Below are 18014 nucleotides of genomic sequence, written 5' to 3'. Positions count from 1 at the left end.
CCATGTTCTAAAATGAATAAAAATGTAGCTATAAATAGAGTTTACATGCAAATACGGGTCTAATAGACAGAAGCTTGTTTCCACGCAGCTGAAGCTGATGAATCAATTGTACTTTTTTCATGATGCACATACAGATTTGTTCGGATGTCATTCCACTCAAATCAGTGCTCATTTGATGAATAAGTGACAATGAGTTTCAGAATCCGATCAGAAACACTTTCTTCTTGTGGTAATTTGTATAGGTTGTGGTCATCATACAAGTTGATCAAGTCTCTTGTGCATTTGCTAGTTCCACAAGCTCAGCCTCTACCTTTAACTTTCTTGTTCATCCTACTGTGGTCTGCATCAGTCATCTGGTTATGTCTCACATTACCAGAGTTGTGTATGTTTTCACACACATTTGAAAATATGGTGAGGGCTCTGATCATTTTGGGTCGAGACCACAAGGCTTTAGACTGACTTTCTTACTCTCTCACACCAGCACATCATCGATGCTGATCCGTGTTGCCAGGTCTGTAGTTTTCCCATGGAATGGCACTACGTTTGAGCTGGTGCCATGAGTTGATTTTATCTTTGGATTAAGAGTACAGCATTTTGCAAACACTCTGCATACATGTGACATATCAGCTGGTTTACTCTCAGAATGTCGTTTCTTGTTTATCATTGGAGAGGTCAGTTACTTATTACAAATGTTCTCATTTTGTAACAGTACATATAATACTATTTTAGGTCCTTGGTAGGAAAATATGAGTTTTGAGGTGAGACACTACAGGTAGAAATGACAATTCTGGACATTAGTCATATGTGTCATTATAATATACTGTACTACATGTCAATTTTCTTTATAAACCTCATTAATGCACACTGTATTTTTAAAAGCATTTATCACAATCAGTTTTTTTTGTATTTAAAACCAAAAATCTCACTTTCTTCACTCATGAAATTTTACATGAAATTACTCCTATCCCAAATTAGAACAATATTACTGATGAATTTCCTAAAAATGTCAATGCATCACTGTTTGCATTAACAAAGCTATGAAACTAAGCGCTGAGATTCTGTGCCACTCTGAGTAAAGAAAATATTATCAATGTAGTGCTTCTACATTATGATAGATTTAAAAAACAGATTAGATGCTTGATTGTTCACAAACTGTTCTTCAAACAGCCCACAAAATAGAGAAGCAAAGCTCTGAGCCATTTTAGAGCCCGTACTAACCCCAGAGATCTGCAGATAAAAATTAGATTAAACAAAAAATTGTTATGTGAGCACAAGTGTCATGAGATCAATTAAACAAGCAGTGTTAGGAACCTTATGGGAACATTGATATAAGTAGTGCTCTGCTGATTGCAAACCACATTCAAATGGGACATTAGTACACAAAGCTTCAACATCCATTGTGACTAAGAACACAGGGGCCGAAGGCAATTGTACAGATCGATTGATCTCAATGAACTGTATCCCTAAAGTAATAAGAAGGCAGAGAACAAACAAGAGGTTGAAGAAAACAGTCTATGAAAGCAGAGAGTTTTTCAGTCAAGGAGCCAATAGCTGACTCTATCGGCCTACCAGGAGGAATATCTTTGTAGGGCTTATGAATTTTAGGCAGAGTGTACAAAACAGGCTTTACTGGAGGTTCGTCACACATATAATCAAACCCAGCTTTGGTAATGCAAACACGTACTAAAAATTGTTTCAAAGAGTCATGTACTGATGTTTTAAATGAAGATACAGGATTATATTTTAATTTCTCATAGAAGCTAGTAATAGAAAGTTGTCTCTGTATCTCTAGCTCATATGCATGTCTATCCAATATAACCACAGCACCTCCTTTGTCAGCACTTTGAATAACTACAGATTTGTCTTTTTCAAGGGCTTCCAATTCATCTCTTTGCCTCTCTGTCAAATTATGAGCCAGTTTAAACTGTCTTTTATGTTTGTATAATTACGAAACCTCACGTTCAACAACAAATCTATAATACGTATCAAGAGAAGCATTCCTATTGTTATAGGGAATGTAAACTTGCCTTTTACCCCGCCTGCATATTTTACGTGACAAGAGGTCATGCAGGTAGTAACTCAAGGTGAACCCATGTAGACAGAGCCTTGTTTCTCTCGCTTGAAGTCACCTTGGGTCTATAATACGTATCAAGAGAAGCATTCCTATTGTTATAGGGAATGTAGACTTGCCTTTTACCCCGCATGCATATTTTACGTGACAAGAAGTCATGCAGGTAGTAACTCAAGGTGAACCCATGTAGACAGAGCCTTGTTTCTCTCGCTTGAAGTCACCTTGGGTGACTAACTGCATGTTAAGAGGATCCCTAGATCCCTAGATGGTCTTCATATTGTTAACAGCCCAATAACTGGTAAAGACAATGAGAGCTTCTGTGACAAGTGGTGTGTAATTTTAAAGAAATGTGCATTTGATTTCATGGCCCTGACTGTGCAGGATGTTTCCACCCAACTGAATCAGATTCAAGAAGAAATTGTGGAAGTTTAAACATGCAGAAACAATGTGAAACAAGAGATTAAGTGGTGGCTTAGTGGTTAAGGCTCTGGGTTACTGATCGGAAGGTCGGGGGTCCAAGCCCCAGCACTGCCAAGCTGCCACTGTTGGGCCCTTGAGCAAGGCCCTTAACCCACTCTGCTCCAGGGGTGCCGTATCATGGTATCATGATCATGATCGTATCATGGTCAGAGCACAGGTGCCTGTGCTCTGACTCCAGCTTCCTGACAGGCTGGGATATGCGAAGAAAACAATTCCACTATGCTCTACTATATATGTGACCAATAAAGGCTCATTATCATTATGTCAATGGAAGGGTTTACCAATGGAGATCGGGTAAAGTACAGAACTCTATGCCTCCTTGCCTTGAATGTCAGATCCATAAACCAACACGCTGAAAGGGGAGAAAGAACTCAACTTTTTTATTTGAATTGGATTCAGATTCTAGTTCTCGGTCACAGCCTAGTCATTTTTTGGGGGGACGGTTTCGGGCAGACACTTCTCGTCACGTAAAATATGCAGGAGGAGTAAAAGGATTCCTGTAAGAGGCCACTACATGATGCGCAGAAACATTCCGAAGAAGTAAATGTCATCAACCTGTCTAACAGGTTGTTTAACTGATTGTTTAACTGGTTTGAACAGAGGCCTTTCACCTCTTGGTAAAGATTTCATTGTAAAAAATTTGATGTGCATGTTGACATACCTACATTTTTTCAGAATTTAAGGCTTAAAGAATTTTTTAAGGGTGGCAGTAATGTAGATCTTGGTTCTCAGATGCCATCGAGTTGTTCTCTGTTAGGTGATAATGTTGTGACAGAGCCAGTCAACACACCATTCAGGGGCAAGAATACATTCCCTATAACAATAGGAATGCTTCTCTTGATACGTATTATAGACCCAAGGTGACTTCAAGCGAGAGAAACAAGGCTCTGTCTACATGGGTTCACCTTGAGTTACTACCTGCATGACTTCTTGTCACGTAAAATATGCAGGCGGGGTAAAAGGCAAGTTTACATTCCCTATAACAATAGGAATGCTTCTCTTGATACGTATTATAGATTTGTTGTTGAACGTGAGGTTTCGTAATTATACAAACATAAAAGACAGTTTAAACTGGCTCATAATTTGACAGAGAGGCAAAGAGATGAATTGGAAGCCCTTGAAAAAGACAAATCTGTAGTTATTCAAAGTGCTGACAAAGGAGATGCTGTGGTTATATTGGATAGACATGCATATGAGCTAGAGATACAGAGACAACTTTCTATTACTAGCTTCTATGAGAAATTAAAATATAATCCTGTATCTTCATTTAAAACATCAGTACATGACTCTTTGAAACAATTTTTAGTGCGTGTTTGCATTACCAAAGCTGGGTTTGATTACATGTGTGACGAACCTCCAGTAAAGCCTGTTTTGTACACTCTGCCTAAAATTCATAAGCCCTACAAAGATATTCCTCCTGGTAGGCCGATAGAGTCAGCTATTGGCTCCTTGACTGAAAAACTCTCTGCTTTCATAGACTGTTTTCTTCAACCTCTTGTTTGTTCTTTGCCTTCTTATTACTTTAGGGATACAATTCATTGAGATCAATCGATCTGTACAATTGCCTTCGGCCCCTGTGTTCTTAGTCACAATGGATGTTGAAGCTTTGTGTACTAATGTCCCATTTGAATGTGGTTTGCAATCAGCAGAGCACTGCTTATATCAATGTTCCCATAAGGTTCCTAACACTGCTTGTTTAATTGATCTCATGACACTTGTGCTCACATAACTATTTTTTGTTTAATCTAATTTTTATCTGCAGATCTCTGGGGTTAGTACGGGCTCTAAAATGGCTCAGAGCTTTGCATCTCTATTTTGTGGGCTGTTTGAAGAACAGTTTGTGAACAATCAAGCATCTAATCTGTTTTTTAAATCTATCATAATGTAGAAGCACTACATTGATAATATTCTCTTTATTTGGAGTGGCACTTTTCTCAAATTATGGTATGGATTTATGTTTGAATTTATTGTTTTACTTCTCATATATCTTGTCTTGGTGTTGAGTATTTTCTGATTGGATATTTTTTGATTGATATATATTTTCTTTTACAATCAGTTATTCTTGGATCTGTTTCTTTGGCAGCCAGGCAGTCTTCAACATGTCTCTTCAGGTATTCTTTGCAATGTTTGTTTTCAGTTAATGTGGTTGAGTCATGTGGCTGATCATGTGATTGATCATGTGATGTAGTTCTGTTGTGTATATAAGGGCTTTAGGGCTCATCAGTGTATGTGTTCATTGTCTGATGATGAGTCATTGGGCTCGAAACGTCACCTGTTGCGGGAACAAGTAATAAATAATTTTCTATTTTTGGAGCTGTGGTGTGCCAACTTTTTCTTTCTTCTCTCATTTTTTTGTGGTTGAGCACCCTCACTGAGCTTTTACCCATCAGATGTGCGCACTTTGTGTTGAATCACTGTGACATATAGACAAATAAATGAAATAGAGTTGCATATAACATATACTACATCCCATGCTTTTTATGCACAGTTCAGAAGCCACAGGATGTGAACGTCTTTTCACTATACATGACATGACGTATACGTGTTGTGCATTTGCTAGTAATTCTCAGTGAAATAAACATTTTAATTCGAACAAAATGAAAAGAATAGATTTTTAATTTACATAAATTAATGTTAAATAAAAAAAGTTATGAACAATAATTGGCACAGATTGATTGTGATCTTATTATTTATAACTCACCCTAATCAACTGTCTTGTCTTAATACTGCTTCATTAATATTGTACTGCATGATGCTACTTAAATACTGTCATACTGTAGTACATTTGACAACACAATTGGACAGTGCAGGGCAGACTTGGGCTGGATTTTAAATTCTAATTGACCTCCGAATAGGAAAATAAATAAAACCTAATAAAAGCTTAAGTCTCTCCTTATCCAATATAATGGCATCATGCTGTTGTGTCTAATAATAACACCTGGAAATTATACAAAAAAATGTAGTTGATTTTTCTGGAAACTACACCATGTGTCATCCTAAAGACCTTTATGGCATTCCCATGACAACATGCAGTGGTATACTGAAAAGGGAAGCCTGGTTAAACTACACTTCCCAAAAGCTCACCTCGGTGGCGGTCCACAGGGTGTTCTCCATCTTCAGCTGACAGCTGAGGCGTGATCCTGGGCACGGCATTCGCTTCACCTCTACCTGACCTTTGGCTGCATTCACCACCGTGTAATTCCTATCACACACACACACACACACACACACACACACACACACACACACATTTGCCTTCTTAGACTGCTTTGGGCTCAGCTGCTCCACTTGAAATCGGTTATGACTAACTTGCGAACAAGATGGGAGAGACGAAATAAGTGTTTTTTTTTTATAAATGCACAAGAAGAGATTTTATTTGCTTTGCGTGTTTACATGGAGAACGGTGGAAACACTAACAATCTCAGATGCGAGAAAGCAAACGCCACCAGTGAATTTATTGATGGTTTTCCATTTGAACATTTATAGTCAATTATACTATTATGGAGAAAGTGTGGCTATTTTCTTCTACTGGGAAAGGAATGAAAATACATTTTGTTGATTTACCCAATTCATTAAGCCATTTCTAAAATCCTGATTCATAGCTATAGCTCTGAAGTCATTAGTCATGCTGTACTCTGAGTAGCTCTCTCCTTATGGCTCAATTCCCCAAACGAGTCACTCCATCATGACACTAAATCGTCTCCTCGTTATTATTGCGGCTGAAAATCCAATTCTTAATAAAATGGACATTACCTTGATGACAGTAGACCTATTGAGATGTCCACTGTTAACTTATCTTCATATAATCTAATTAGCAACGTCAAAGCTTATGAAAGTGAAAACCTCTGATTCTGTTCTGTAATGCTATCACTTCTATAAAAGGTTACTGATCACAATTTACTGTCTTATTTGACTTGTCACTTGTATTCACTGTCCAAAATATGTTCATGCTTTTATGCTCGTGGAGATATTTCCCACCTAGAGTAGGTGGCTGGTGTGTGGTGATTTGTGTCCTTTCCACTTATATTCGTGCAACAACATAAATGCACTATTACTTTGTCACATTTGGCCAAAGTGTTCTTGCCGTCGTTCCTTCTTTTTAATTAGATGAATGTTCTGTTCATTTACTCAGGTACTGTTACTTTTACTCAAGTAAAAGTATTTGGTGTCATCCAAAAAAACTACCTCAGAAAAGCAAAGACAATATCTAGTGAAAGATCCATTCACATAGCATGGTTAGTGCTCACAACTGATTAGATTTATATTTCAGAACAAGCAGTGGTGATGAGATCCAAACGATTCACTTTAAAATGGATTCTTTAGCTTATTAGATTTTCATTGTCTGTTACACCATCACATCAACTGTACGTAACATCATCTTACATGACTATGTTTTTTCATCAATCAAACGCTGCCACATTCATCTGAGATGCATTATGGAAAACTATTTCCCCTCCAGACTGCCAAAAATAATTTTGAGAAAATTCACCCCAGAGGTGAACAAATCAGTAGCAGTGCACCCTGTATGGGCAGATTTTAAGTCTTTATTCACAGTTGCCTGGCAGCAGAGTAAACTGAACAAGCAGAAAAAGAAAACAAAACCTACTACTTATCGACTTTTTGCAAAGAAATGTTTCCATGTGGTATGCATGTTTAAACAAAGTGAATGCCGTAACTATAGCTGATATTACCCGTTCTGAATCCCAGCACTTGCTGATGATGATAGGACGATTTATGATTTATGTTTCTGAAGCAGAAACATGCAGGTATGTGTAAACACTGTACAAATAGAAGAAAATACATTTTGGCATTGATCTGTTATATAACTCTCCTCCTAGCACAATATTGAGTCACCTTGGAGGACAGAACACCATGTCATAGCCAAAACTTGCTGATTTTATTTTTTTAGGTAGAAACATTATTAGAAACATAATTTTTTTTTAAATTAAAGAAAGTATATATTCAATAGTATATTGCTTAGTCTACATTTAATACACTAGCTCACCATATGTTATTATATTATGTTAGCTACCACTTTTTATCCTAGTCAATTTTTGGGCAACCACAACATGGGACTGGGCAGCACACTGATGTTTTTACTGCCTGGTGGGCTCAATACTTCCAGACCCAACAAACCTGGTGTCTATGTTGGTGCTATAAAACAGTCTTACACTTCCTAATTTTTTAAATGTAAAATCTGATGTGTATTTTATGACTTCTGCAATATTGGATCAGGTAAAAAAACAAAAAACAACAAAAAAAAAACATTTAGATCAAACATTACTTTGAAAAAGACATGTTACAGAAAAATATTTGTATGTCAGTAAATAAAGTAACATATTACACATGATGAAAGCTTCAGGTTTTACCTGCAAAAGCAGAAGCAAATGCACCGTCAGAGTCTCTAGAAGAACTGTCACAGTTCTCTAATATGCTCAGTAAAACTTACCAGCCTATATCCTCATAATACTGCACAAATTGGACCCAAGTCCACTGATGCATTTCTAAAAAGAAAAGCAAATACTGACTTTTCTGAAAAACTACTCTTTATAGTAGGTTCTTTTATGTAGAAACATTGAATTTTTCATTTTTAAGGTGTCTTTGCTTTACATAATTTTTTTTTGGTGACATGCCAACTTTTGCACAATACTGAATAATACTGGGGATCCTGGGGCCTATACCATGGGTCTCAAGGCGCAAGGCTGGAGACACCCCGGACGGGGTGCCAATCCATCACAGGGCACAATCTTACACACACTACGAACAATTTAAAGATCCCAATCAGCCTACAACTCATGTCTTTGGAATGGGGAGGAAACTGGAGTACCTGGAGGAACCCCCAAAACACAGGGAGAACATGCAAACTCCGTGCACACAGGGTGGAGGCGGGAATCGAACCCCCAACCATGGAGGTGTTAACTACTGCTAACTACTAAGCCACCGTGCCCCCTATTATTATTATTATTATTATTATTATTATTATTTAATTTTGTAATAATATTATTAAAGTAAGCACATCCACTAAAGGTTTTTGGTTCCTCTGTGCACCTCTGATAACCTCTCTTAGATATAGGATATATATGTATAAGGCACTCTGTATGGGACTTGTAGTTTTGCTGTGCTAGAGTAAAGACAAAGCTATCTTTCTTCTTTCATTTCTCAGGCCCTGAATGTGAATTACAGCACCTTTCAGGGCATCTCGAGGCCGCTCCATTTGGCATGATGACATGGCCGTGGATGTAATTGCCAACACCTGGGCTGTGAGATAAAAGCCGGCCATTCAGATTGTCAGGATGCCTCGGGTGTCTTTCTGAGAGACAAACGACAAAGCAGCCGTTCCTCATCTCACCTGGAAGCTATCTTCTGAGATGAGCTTCAGGCCTCCGCCATTTATCTTACAGGAAGTCCGTCACGCATAATAATGAGTTTGTTTGCATGCTCATGAATATTAATCAATCCTCAAACAGATTTCTATGTGCCATGTAGTTCATCTCAATATTTTCACATTAGCTCAGGTTAATGGGGGGTTTAGTTTCACGACTGTGAGTTTTTAAAGGGGGTAACTGGAGTTAATGAGGAAGAGAGGAAATGTGTGGAATACCCTGAACTGAACAGTACTCTGAAAGGCAGCGCTTGAAATGTCGATTAACATTAAAGACAGCAATGAAACAATTAAGGGGAATAATTAATTTTATCAATTAAATATTTAAAATGAGCAAATGGTCATATCGCAATCATTTTTACCATGATTCATTTAGAAATATTTTATCATGGGTCATGACATGGGTTGTTAAATTTGTGGGGTTGCCTGAGACACAGATGGGGTCCCAGAGTCTTTTATAACGGAGTACTATTTTAAACAAAAAATCATTAGCCTTGGCCATTTTTACAATTTGAAGCCCATCTTAAACCCATTTTACACCAGACCCTAGAGGTGCCACTCCAACACGCTCCCATGTTAATCTTTTACACCAGACGCCTGCACTATGCAGAGCAGTGTGAAATGAAAATCTCATTAGAATAACAAACTACATGTAACTATATAGAAACAACATGATGATCAGTACAGATACACTGCCAGTCAAAAAGTCGTTTAAGTAGTCTTTACTTCAGATTAATTGTTGTTTCCTCAAACATGTAGTTTTTTGAGGAGCTTGGGAGTGTCAAAGCTTCAGCAGGAATACTGTTAAGATTTGAAAAGATGAAATCACAGTTTTTATTTGTGTATGTCTATTCTTGGTCATTTCAGAGTGTTATTCATTCAGTCCCTCCAGGATTTTGCAATCGCAGAAATTAATGCAAAAACCAAGCAGATTTTTCATGTGACATCATCACAACACATTGAGCACATTCAGCCAATGCCCTCTTTGATTCACGTGCATCGAATATGAGTACAGCTGAAATCTCATTACAGGTAAAGCTCATTTACCAACAAACACCACTGCAATTTCACCAATTCATGTAGCAAAAGCTGCAGCAAAAGCATTTTTGGCTGCAACAATCACAAAGAAAACTCTGCGAAATCCTATTCATTATTGTTATTATAATATAGTTAGAGCGCAACAAAAATGAAGAAAACCCTCCTATGAACAGGTGTGTCCAAACATTTGACTAGTAGTGAATCTGCATGTTATATTTACTAAACCATTGCAAAAAACACGCAAAACTGGCCATGCTCTCAGGGAGGGAGGGAGAGTCTCTCTCTCTCTCTCTCACACCCATTAAACACAGCGACACTAGCCAATCATGGGCAACTTTGAGCACATGCATGCGGAAGAGGACGGATAGCACTTTCCTCAGTGTGTGTTACGCCGGCATGTGATGTGCGTGAGCAGCAGTTTGAAAAGATGTGGTCGGCTGGCTTCACGTGCGTCGGAGGAAATACATGAGGAAGGCTTCGACCTCCCTGGTTAGTAGCTATTGTGATAGGTGGTCGCCCCGTCATGTGACAAGGGAGAGTTACCTGAGAGCTAAGCTTCATGTCCCAAATACTTGGTGTCAGGTGAAATGTGTTACTGAATTATATAAACACCTATACAATCAGAATCAGGCGAATGTTTAGTGCAGTACTTGCACACATGCAGCTAATAAACCCATGGAACAGAATTGAAAATGAAAACTACTTTCCAAAGGCTTGCCTGCCTACACACACTCCCACACACACCTGTTGTCTTTTTCTCCATCCCAGAAAATGGCACTGTAGCCCTGCAGTGAGGAGAGGAAGAGCTGACTGTGCTGCTCGCAGGGCAACAGGTACCTCAGACAGGCGAAACTCGGCTGCTGCATCTGTCTCAGGATAGGCATGGCTAGAGGACGCTACACACACACACACACACGCGTGCACACACACACACACACACACACACACACACACACACACACACACACAATCAGACTGCAACAGGAACGTAAACATAATTGCACCCCCGCAAATGTTCTATCCTTCTATCCACAGGTAGAGACCAAGACTTTCCTGCAACATTTTTTGTCTGATGAAGCAGAAACATTTTCTAGACTCAGGAATTTGCTATTTATTTTTTGTCCTCTTTATGCTTCTACTTGAACAGTTACAGGAATGTACACAACAATTAGTGTGGCGCTAACATAACACTGAATCTCATAGATTAAATTAACATTATAGAGTACCACAGCACTAGTGAATTCTGAAATCTGATTGGTCAGGTGCTGTTGATTGATTGGAGTGTCATTTAAGCGTGGTATAAGAGGGATAAAACAATACAGGAAATGAATAAACTTCAGGGTGGTAAGAGTGACTCGGCTTCATGTTGGGCTGCATCCCACCACCCCATATATCAGCATCATGTTTTATTCCATATTTATGGCAATCCACAATAAATATTACTATACAGTATAATAATAAATATTTTCAGGTCTGACAGATGAATTTAGATCAAGACTATAACTAAAGCCTCAGCTTGGAAAACAATGAGATCTGAACTAGGGTAACACTAATAGGAACAATGTGAAACTATATTAATAGGGGGGTGAAGTTACTTTTTAGAGGCAGAACTGTAAAAACAGCCAAAGAAACATATTTAACAATGTGATTCATATATATAGATTTTTCTTTACAAAAAAACTAATTTCAGGGGGTGCATCTTGTACTCTGGAGTAGCTTGTCCTGAAAATTTGGCACATACTTTTAGGTCAAATTGCAATAACGCAATGCTGCACACGACTTAAAGAGAAAATCCTCAGTAATTATATTTTCATGCCTTTTTAGCGCCATTAGTTTACAACTCCGACCTACTCACACTAATCCTACTCAAGTTACAAGCCATTAATTTATCTACTACTTTCATGCAGAACTGTACTTTAAAACGATTGACTAAAAGACATTTATGCACTCAAAATCGAAAAGCCATTTTATACCTTCTCTGGTTTGGTCTCCCAGCATTCCTGCATCAAAGCCTGCAGGCAATAGAACTGAACTTCCTCCGGGATTCCCAGAACAGGCCGGATGCCCTTGGAGAGTTTCTTCGCTATCTGCAGCTGGTGATGACCCAACGATGGCCGGCGGCCAGACAGCAGCTCATAAAGGACCATCCCATAAGAGAACATGTCCACCTGAGAAACAGAGATAGAGGAAGAGAGAAGAAATCATTCAGAAAGGACAGGAATATGTGCTTTTATTAGTGACAAAAGACAAATGTACAATAATTGCTTTGTGGAGCTTGACACATGGGAAAATGTACAGGAGAGTTAAAGAGCTGGCACGGTGTCTCTTCTGTAACAACCCTGGGATTTATATTTGACTCCTGGTCCTTCATTGTACAACAAAAACCGGACAGAATGGAACCAGGTCATATCTGTGTTATGACGTTATCAAAGTTATGTAATTTCTGTGAATGAACCAGAACCCTGGCTAATAAAAGAACACTGTGTTTTTAGAAAGGAAAGCCTTGCCAAGTGAGGAAAACAGAGCCATGGTTTCCCCACAATGCTGAAGGTACAGTAGCGTAAACTGACATAACTCAGTAAGTATGTAAGATATGTAGGAAGTGAGCTGGAGGCAGAGGCTCGTCTGGACCAATCTCATATAAGGCAGTGTACTGCATTCCTTTTGCTTGAGCATGGCAGCCTCTGTGGCTACAGCAAAATCTGAGAAACACATTAAATTCCTTAATTACACCCAGACCCATTTATCTCCTGAGGCTACTTTCCAAGGTACATTATACTTAATCTGACTCATTTTTGTCAGTTTATGAATCCCCATCTTTAAAGGTTCATTTGCTTTGTAGTGTTGATGCATTTTTTTTTTTTTTTTTTTTTTACATTTTCAGAAAATAACCAGATAATCTTTAAATGTTATTTGTATTGGATTCCTCTTAAAAGTATTGTAAGCTACACATTGCTGTAATTTATCACCACTGTTACTTACTGTTAGAGTAAACATTCTTTTTAAACACCCAAAGCTGTTCTAGCAGTGATCAGACAAACAAAAGCTACTTATATAGTAATTCAGAGCTTCAGCATTTAACATTGCTATATAATGACTTCATCATTAAGATGGGCTTCTAGGCCTGACAGAGGGATTAAGGTCTATTAGAATTGCCAGACTGGTATGTAAAAATAGTCACTGGCAAATTGCTATGGTAAAAAACATTTCAAGATGGGCTGTTAAACGGTGAACTTCAGAGTTTCAGTATTAATCGTGCTTAGCATGGTTAGGGGGTTCGATTCCTGTGTCCGCCCTCTCTGCGCAGAGTTTGCATTTTCTCCCTGGGCTTCGGGGGTTTCCTCCGGGTACGTCGTAGTGTGTGAATGGGTGTGTGAATGGGTGTATGAATGAGTGTGCGATTGTGCCCTGCAATGGGTTGGCGCCCCGTCTCGCGCTTTGTGCCCCGAGACCCCTGGTATAGGCTCCAGGCTTCCTGCAACCCTGTGTAGGATAAGCAGTAGAGAAAATGGATGGCTGGATGATTTTTTTCACAGGTTCCTTTATGTCCTGCATAACAGACTGACATGCCCCTGAAGTGGAGAGGCACTGCCAGGGCTCCTCACCCGACATCACTGTCCAACATCATTAATACTCTTGTGGCTGAATGAGCACAAATCCCCACAGTCACGCTCCAAAATCTAGTGGAAAGCCCCCACAGAAGAGTTAAAATTATTACAACAGTAAAATGGAGATTAAATCTAGAATGGGATGTTCAAAAAGCACATATGTGTGCGATTGTTCTGGTGTCAATATAGTTTTGTCGTCATAGTGTATACTTATATTTTCTGCAAGCAGACAGAAATTCAAGGGCGCAAGTCATGATCTACAGTCTGGAAAACGTGAGCTTCCTGAACTAATATAAACAAAGTATAAACAAGTACATTTCTAGACATTGCACATATGCCTTACTTGGTGATATATTTAAAATCCATTGATGAAGCTCTGAAGTTGGTGGTTGTAAGCCAGACTGTAATATTTGGTAATATTTGTTTGCTGGATCATGTGAACATAGTGATTCATCCAAACTCAGAACCATCTGTAGTGTATGACATTAGCCATGCTGGACACAGTGTACAGTAAAGTTTTTAGGAATCGGTTAGAGGGATCATTCACACACAGCAAACCAAATTAATTAATTGACTAATTAAACCCATAACTCCTAATTATGCAGTATTGGATTAGTGAGTGGTCATGCTTTAAGTGGAATAAGCTTCAACATTCTCAGGAATCATGTGACTTTAACAAGATTCAAGCACTTCATGTCGTTCTAATATGATGATACATATGGGAATTCAGGATTTGGAGCTTTGGTGTGTAAAGCACTTTCCCCCAACCCTTACAACCATTTTTATCACTTCCCAATGAATTACCGTTTGTTGTAAGGCAGTGCTGTTAAATTCTCAATTCTGATTGGTCATAAGGTGGTAATTAATTTTCTAACACCAGCTCTGACTGCAGGTCCAGCCTCAGGGCAAATCACGTTTTTAATTAATACATTTGTTCTAACACATTATAATTTCTATAGTAACAAATAATACAGGAAGTTGGAAGTCAGACACTCTACACAGATGTAGTAAAAACACGCGTCATTTTTGGAAGGAGTCTCCAGTGTCAGTGCTTTGTTGCTGGTCTTTTGGCAGAGGACTTGTTCAATTATAAATGTAAAAACTGTTAGTAGTAAATTGCTGTGGCATAAGAGGAATAAAACACTTCAGGACATGCTGTTGTAGGAAAATAATCAACTTTGTGGTGGTTACAGAGCTCCTCTTTGACCCAAACTTGGTTCACAGCAACAGATCTAACCTCAGAAGATGCATCTTGACATAATCTTTTAAGGAGGTCTTTGGGAAATCTGAGCTGAAGTTAAAAAAAAGAAAAAAAAAGATCTAGATCTAAGGCTTTATCAACACTGCTGCTAAAATGGATTTCTACCTTTTCTTGAGGGGTTTGAAACAGAATTGACAGGATGAGAAAGATTTAAAGCCTTAGTAAAAACCTCAAGGTTCAGCATCCCACACCAACACAGGCCACTCAAAACAGTAAGAAATGTCAGGAGAGTCATCTATTCAGTACTTCTATTACTCATATTAGTCACTGCAAGGAATCAAGGCAGATGTTTGCAAACACTTTTATCTTACAATCCTTTCAACTGGCATCAATTTAATGCAGCTAATTAATGCTACAAGATAATCTCAGTAATCTGAAGAAGTTTTGTTCTTTTTTAATAATAAACAAAACATAAAAAAAAACCAAACAGCCAAATGTCCCCACAAGGACGAAACTGTCAGATAGTCCCATACTTGTGGGGTCCCCAACCAAAAATAAATCACAACACAAGTTTGTCTAACTAATGCTATGTCTGCATGTAAATGTAATCCTGACCTTAACCTCAGTAACTGAAAGGAAACCAGAAAAAAATACTTTAAATTAAATGATAAAAAGTTAAAATAAATACAGAAATAAAGAAAGAAAGAAAGCAGTTATTCTTGGTGGGACCATCCAAATGTCTGAATGTCAAGGTCAAAACTATCCGATATTCCCATCCTTGTGGGGACTATCCTTAATGTGCACGCATGCATGCGCACACAGGCTGTGGCTCAGGCGGTAGAGCGGGTTTGTCCACTAATCACAGGGCTGTCGGTACACATACCTCCACATGCTATAGTGTTATTGGGCAAGACACTGAACCCCAAGTTGCTTCTGGAATCATTGCTGTGTGTGTGAATGGGTGAATGAGAAACAGTGTAAAGCTCTCAGAGATTGATTAGGATGGTACCGCTTGAAGTACCATGGAAATGGTTTTGGACCTCAATTCCACATGGACATTCTCACTGTAATTGCTGGGACTACGGTTGCTACTATGGCCTTGGGACTGCAATTACCACATGCAGTTTTGCACTCGGGTCTCCATTGGTGAACAGTGGACTATTTCAACAAACAGCCTTCATATAAAAACCATAATGAACTTTTACTTTCACACTATCCGATGAGGATTTTTTTCCCTTCTGAGTCTGGTTCCTCTCAAAGTTTCTTCCTCATATCATATTAGGGAGTTTTTCCTTGTACCGTCGCCACTGGCTTGCTCAATAGGGATAAATTCACACACTTAAAATCTGTATCCTGTGTTTATATGTTTCTGTAAAGCTGCTATGAAACAATGTCCATTGTTAAAAGCGCTATACAAATAAAATTGAATTCAATTCAATTAAAGTGGTTAACCGCTAAGGTTAAAAGGCGCTATATAAGTGCAGTCCATTTACCATTTACCATTTACACACACACACACACACACACACTCACAGGCTACAGAAACATGATGATAATGTGAAAAGGAGTTAATGGTCACTGTGTACTTTTCTTATCAGACCCCAACACACCGAAAAAATACATCCTTTACTACAGCATGTCCTGGTGATCTGTTAGCTACTCAGTTATACTCTGTAAACACTGATCTAAGCTCTCGTTCTGTCTCTTGGCTGTAACCTGTCCTCTGTGATCATCTTAAAACAATATGCTCATATGCAAAATCCTATCTATTTTCAGTGCATTTCATTCTTTTCAGTGAATATCTGTTTACTAATGATCAAAATCCCATGATCCGATGTCACCCACAAGACAACTAGTTCCCTTTTCAGCCTGGTTCCTCTTAAGGTTTCTTCCTCATGTCATCTCAGGGAGGTTTCCCTTGCCATGGTCAAAACTATTAAAAATATTGAAACTGCACAGTAAGCTAAAATGATTAACACTGCAATACCGAGTCAACAATGCTTAAAAATTGGCTAAAAGCACACCGTCAGAGAACCAAATTCTTTTAAACTTTTATTCTCTGTAGTTTTATCTGGGATAAAACAAAATTTGCATCTGGGAGAAAAATTGCATGTGGGAGAAACAAATTTTTTATATTCTGCAGTAGTGTTATAAAACAAACGGCCCACAGATCTCAGTATTAATATTTAACATTGTTCTAAACAGATGTCTGTTTAGCAAGATGTTACCAAACTGATGTATTTTTATTTCACGTTAAGAAAGTGTGCTTTGGTTTCCTTTTTTCTATATATGTCATGCTGTATTTGGATCACAGTGGAGACGATGTGAAATTGCCTGGAAGTCCAGTTAACTAGGCTGAAAAGCGGCAACTATCATAATTTAACTAAAAAGTATAACAAGCTAAATATCTTCATTAATGCAAAAGACTATGGGAAATTAAGCAAGTAGCTGAATCCCAGAGAGGGGTGACTTTATTTAGCTGTAGTCCTTATCCTCTTCTGAAAATATCTCTGGTAATGAAGCATGATGATTGAACCCTCAATTTAAAATAAAAAAACAAACAAACCAAAAAAACAAAGCCATTTTTTTATTAACCCATGACTAACATTTCAGTTCCCTAATCACACAAAGACGTTACTTGTTAGCAAGTTACTTTTCACTCAAAGTGTTTAGATGTAAGCTAAATGCGTTTTGTGATAGCAATAGTGTTATCTAACAATTTTTGTGATGCATCTGAATTTATTCCCATCTGCATCTGAATTTGCTCAGTTTTGACAGTATTTTGACATCTTCAAATTCTTCTTTTCTGGAAATATGGACCAGCATCCATCCATCCATCCGTCCATCCGTTTTCCATACCGCTTATCCAACACATGGTTGCAGGGGAGCCTATCCCAGGCAACTCAGGGCACAGGGCAGGGGTGGAAGCCCATTGCACACACATTCACACTCCCATTCACATACTGCGGACAATTTGGAAATGCCAATCAGCCTACAACACATGTCTTTGGACTGGGGGAGGAACGGGGATAACCTTGCCCCACTTGTCTGTCATCCAGTTAAGCTAATTAAAAGAGCTGGTAAATATAGTTATTAGCAACAGCCAGCAGCAGGTGGCGGGATTCGAAGAAGAACACCATGTACCACAGCACTGAGAAATTCATGAACCAATAGGGGCTAAACACACACATGAAACTAAGGATTGCTTTACGGAAAAGTCAATATGGAGTAGTA

General features: G+C 38.5%; 1 protein-coding gene across 2 annotated transcripts in view; it reads right to left on the bottom strand.

Annotated features, from left to right (window-relative positions):
• The window catches only part of lrrk1 (leucine-rich repeat kinase 1), a 125836-nt gene that overhangs the window by 17373 nt on the left and 90449 nt on the right, over positions 1-18014 (bottom strand). For both annotated transcript variants that reach the window (XM_017478288.3, XM_017478287.3), the window contains 3 exons: positions 11945-12139; positions 10716-10867; positions 5636-5753 (listed from right to left, as the gene is read on the bottom strand). In XM_017478288.3, the coding sequence (XP_017333777.1) occupies positions 5636-5753; positions 10716-10867; positions 11945-12139 (465 nt within the window). The remainder of the gene's footprint in view (positions 1-5635; positions 5754-10715; positions 10868-11944; positions 12140-18014) is intronic.

Source organism: Ictalurus punctatus, chromosome 10 (genome assembly GCF_001660625.3).
Source record: "Ictalurus punctatus breed USDA103 chromosome 10, Coco_2.0, whole genome shotgun sequence".
Lineage (NCBI taxonomy): Eukaryota > Metazoa > Chordata > Actinopteri > Siluriformes > Ictaluridae > Ictalurus > Ictalurus punctatus.
The sequence above is the reverse complement of the archived record's forward strand: the minus strand, read 5'-3'. Positions and strand labels throughout refer to the sequence as shown.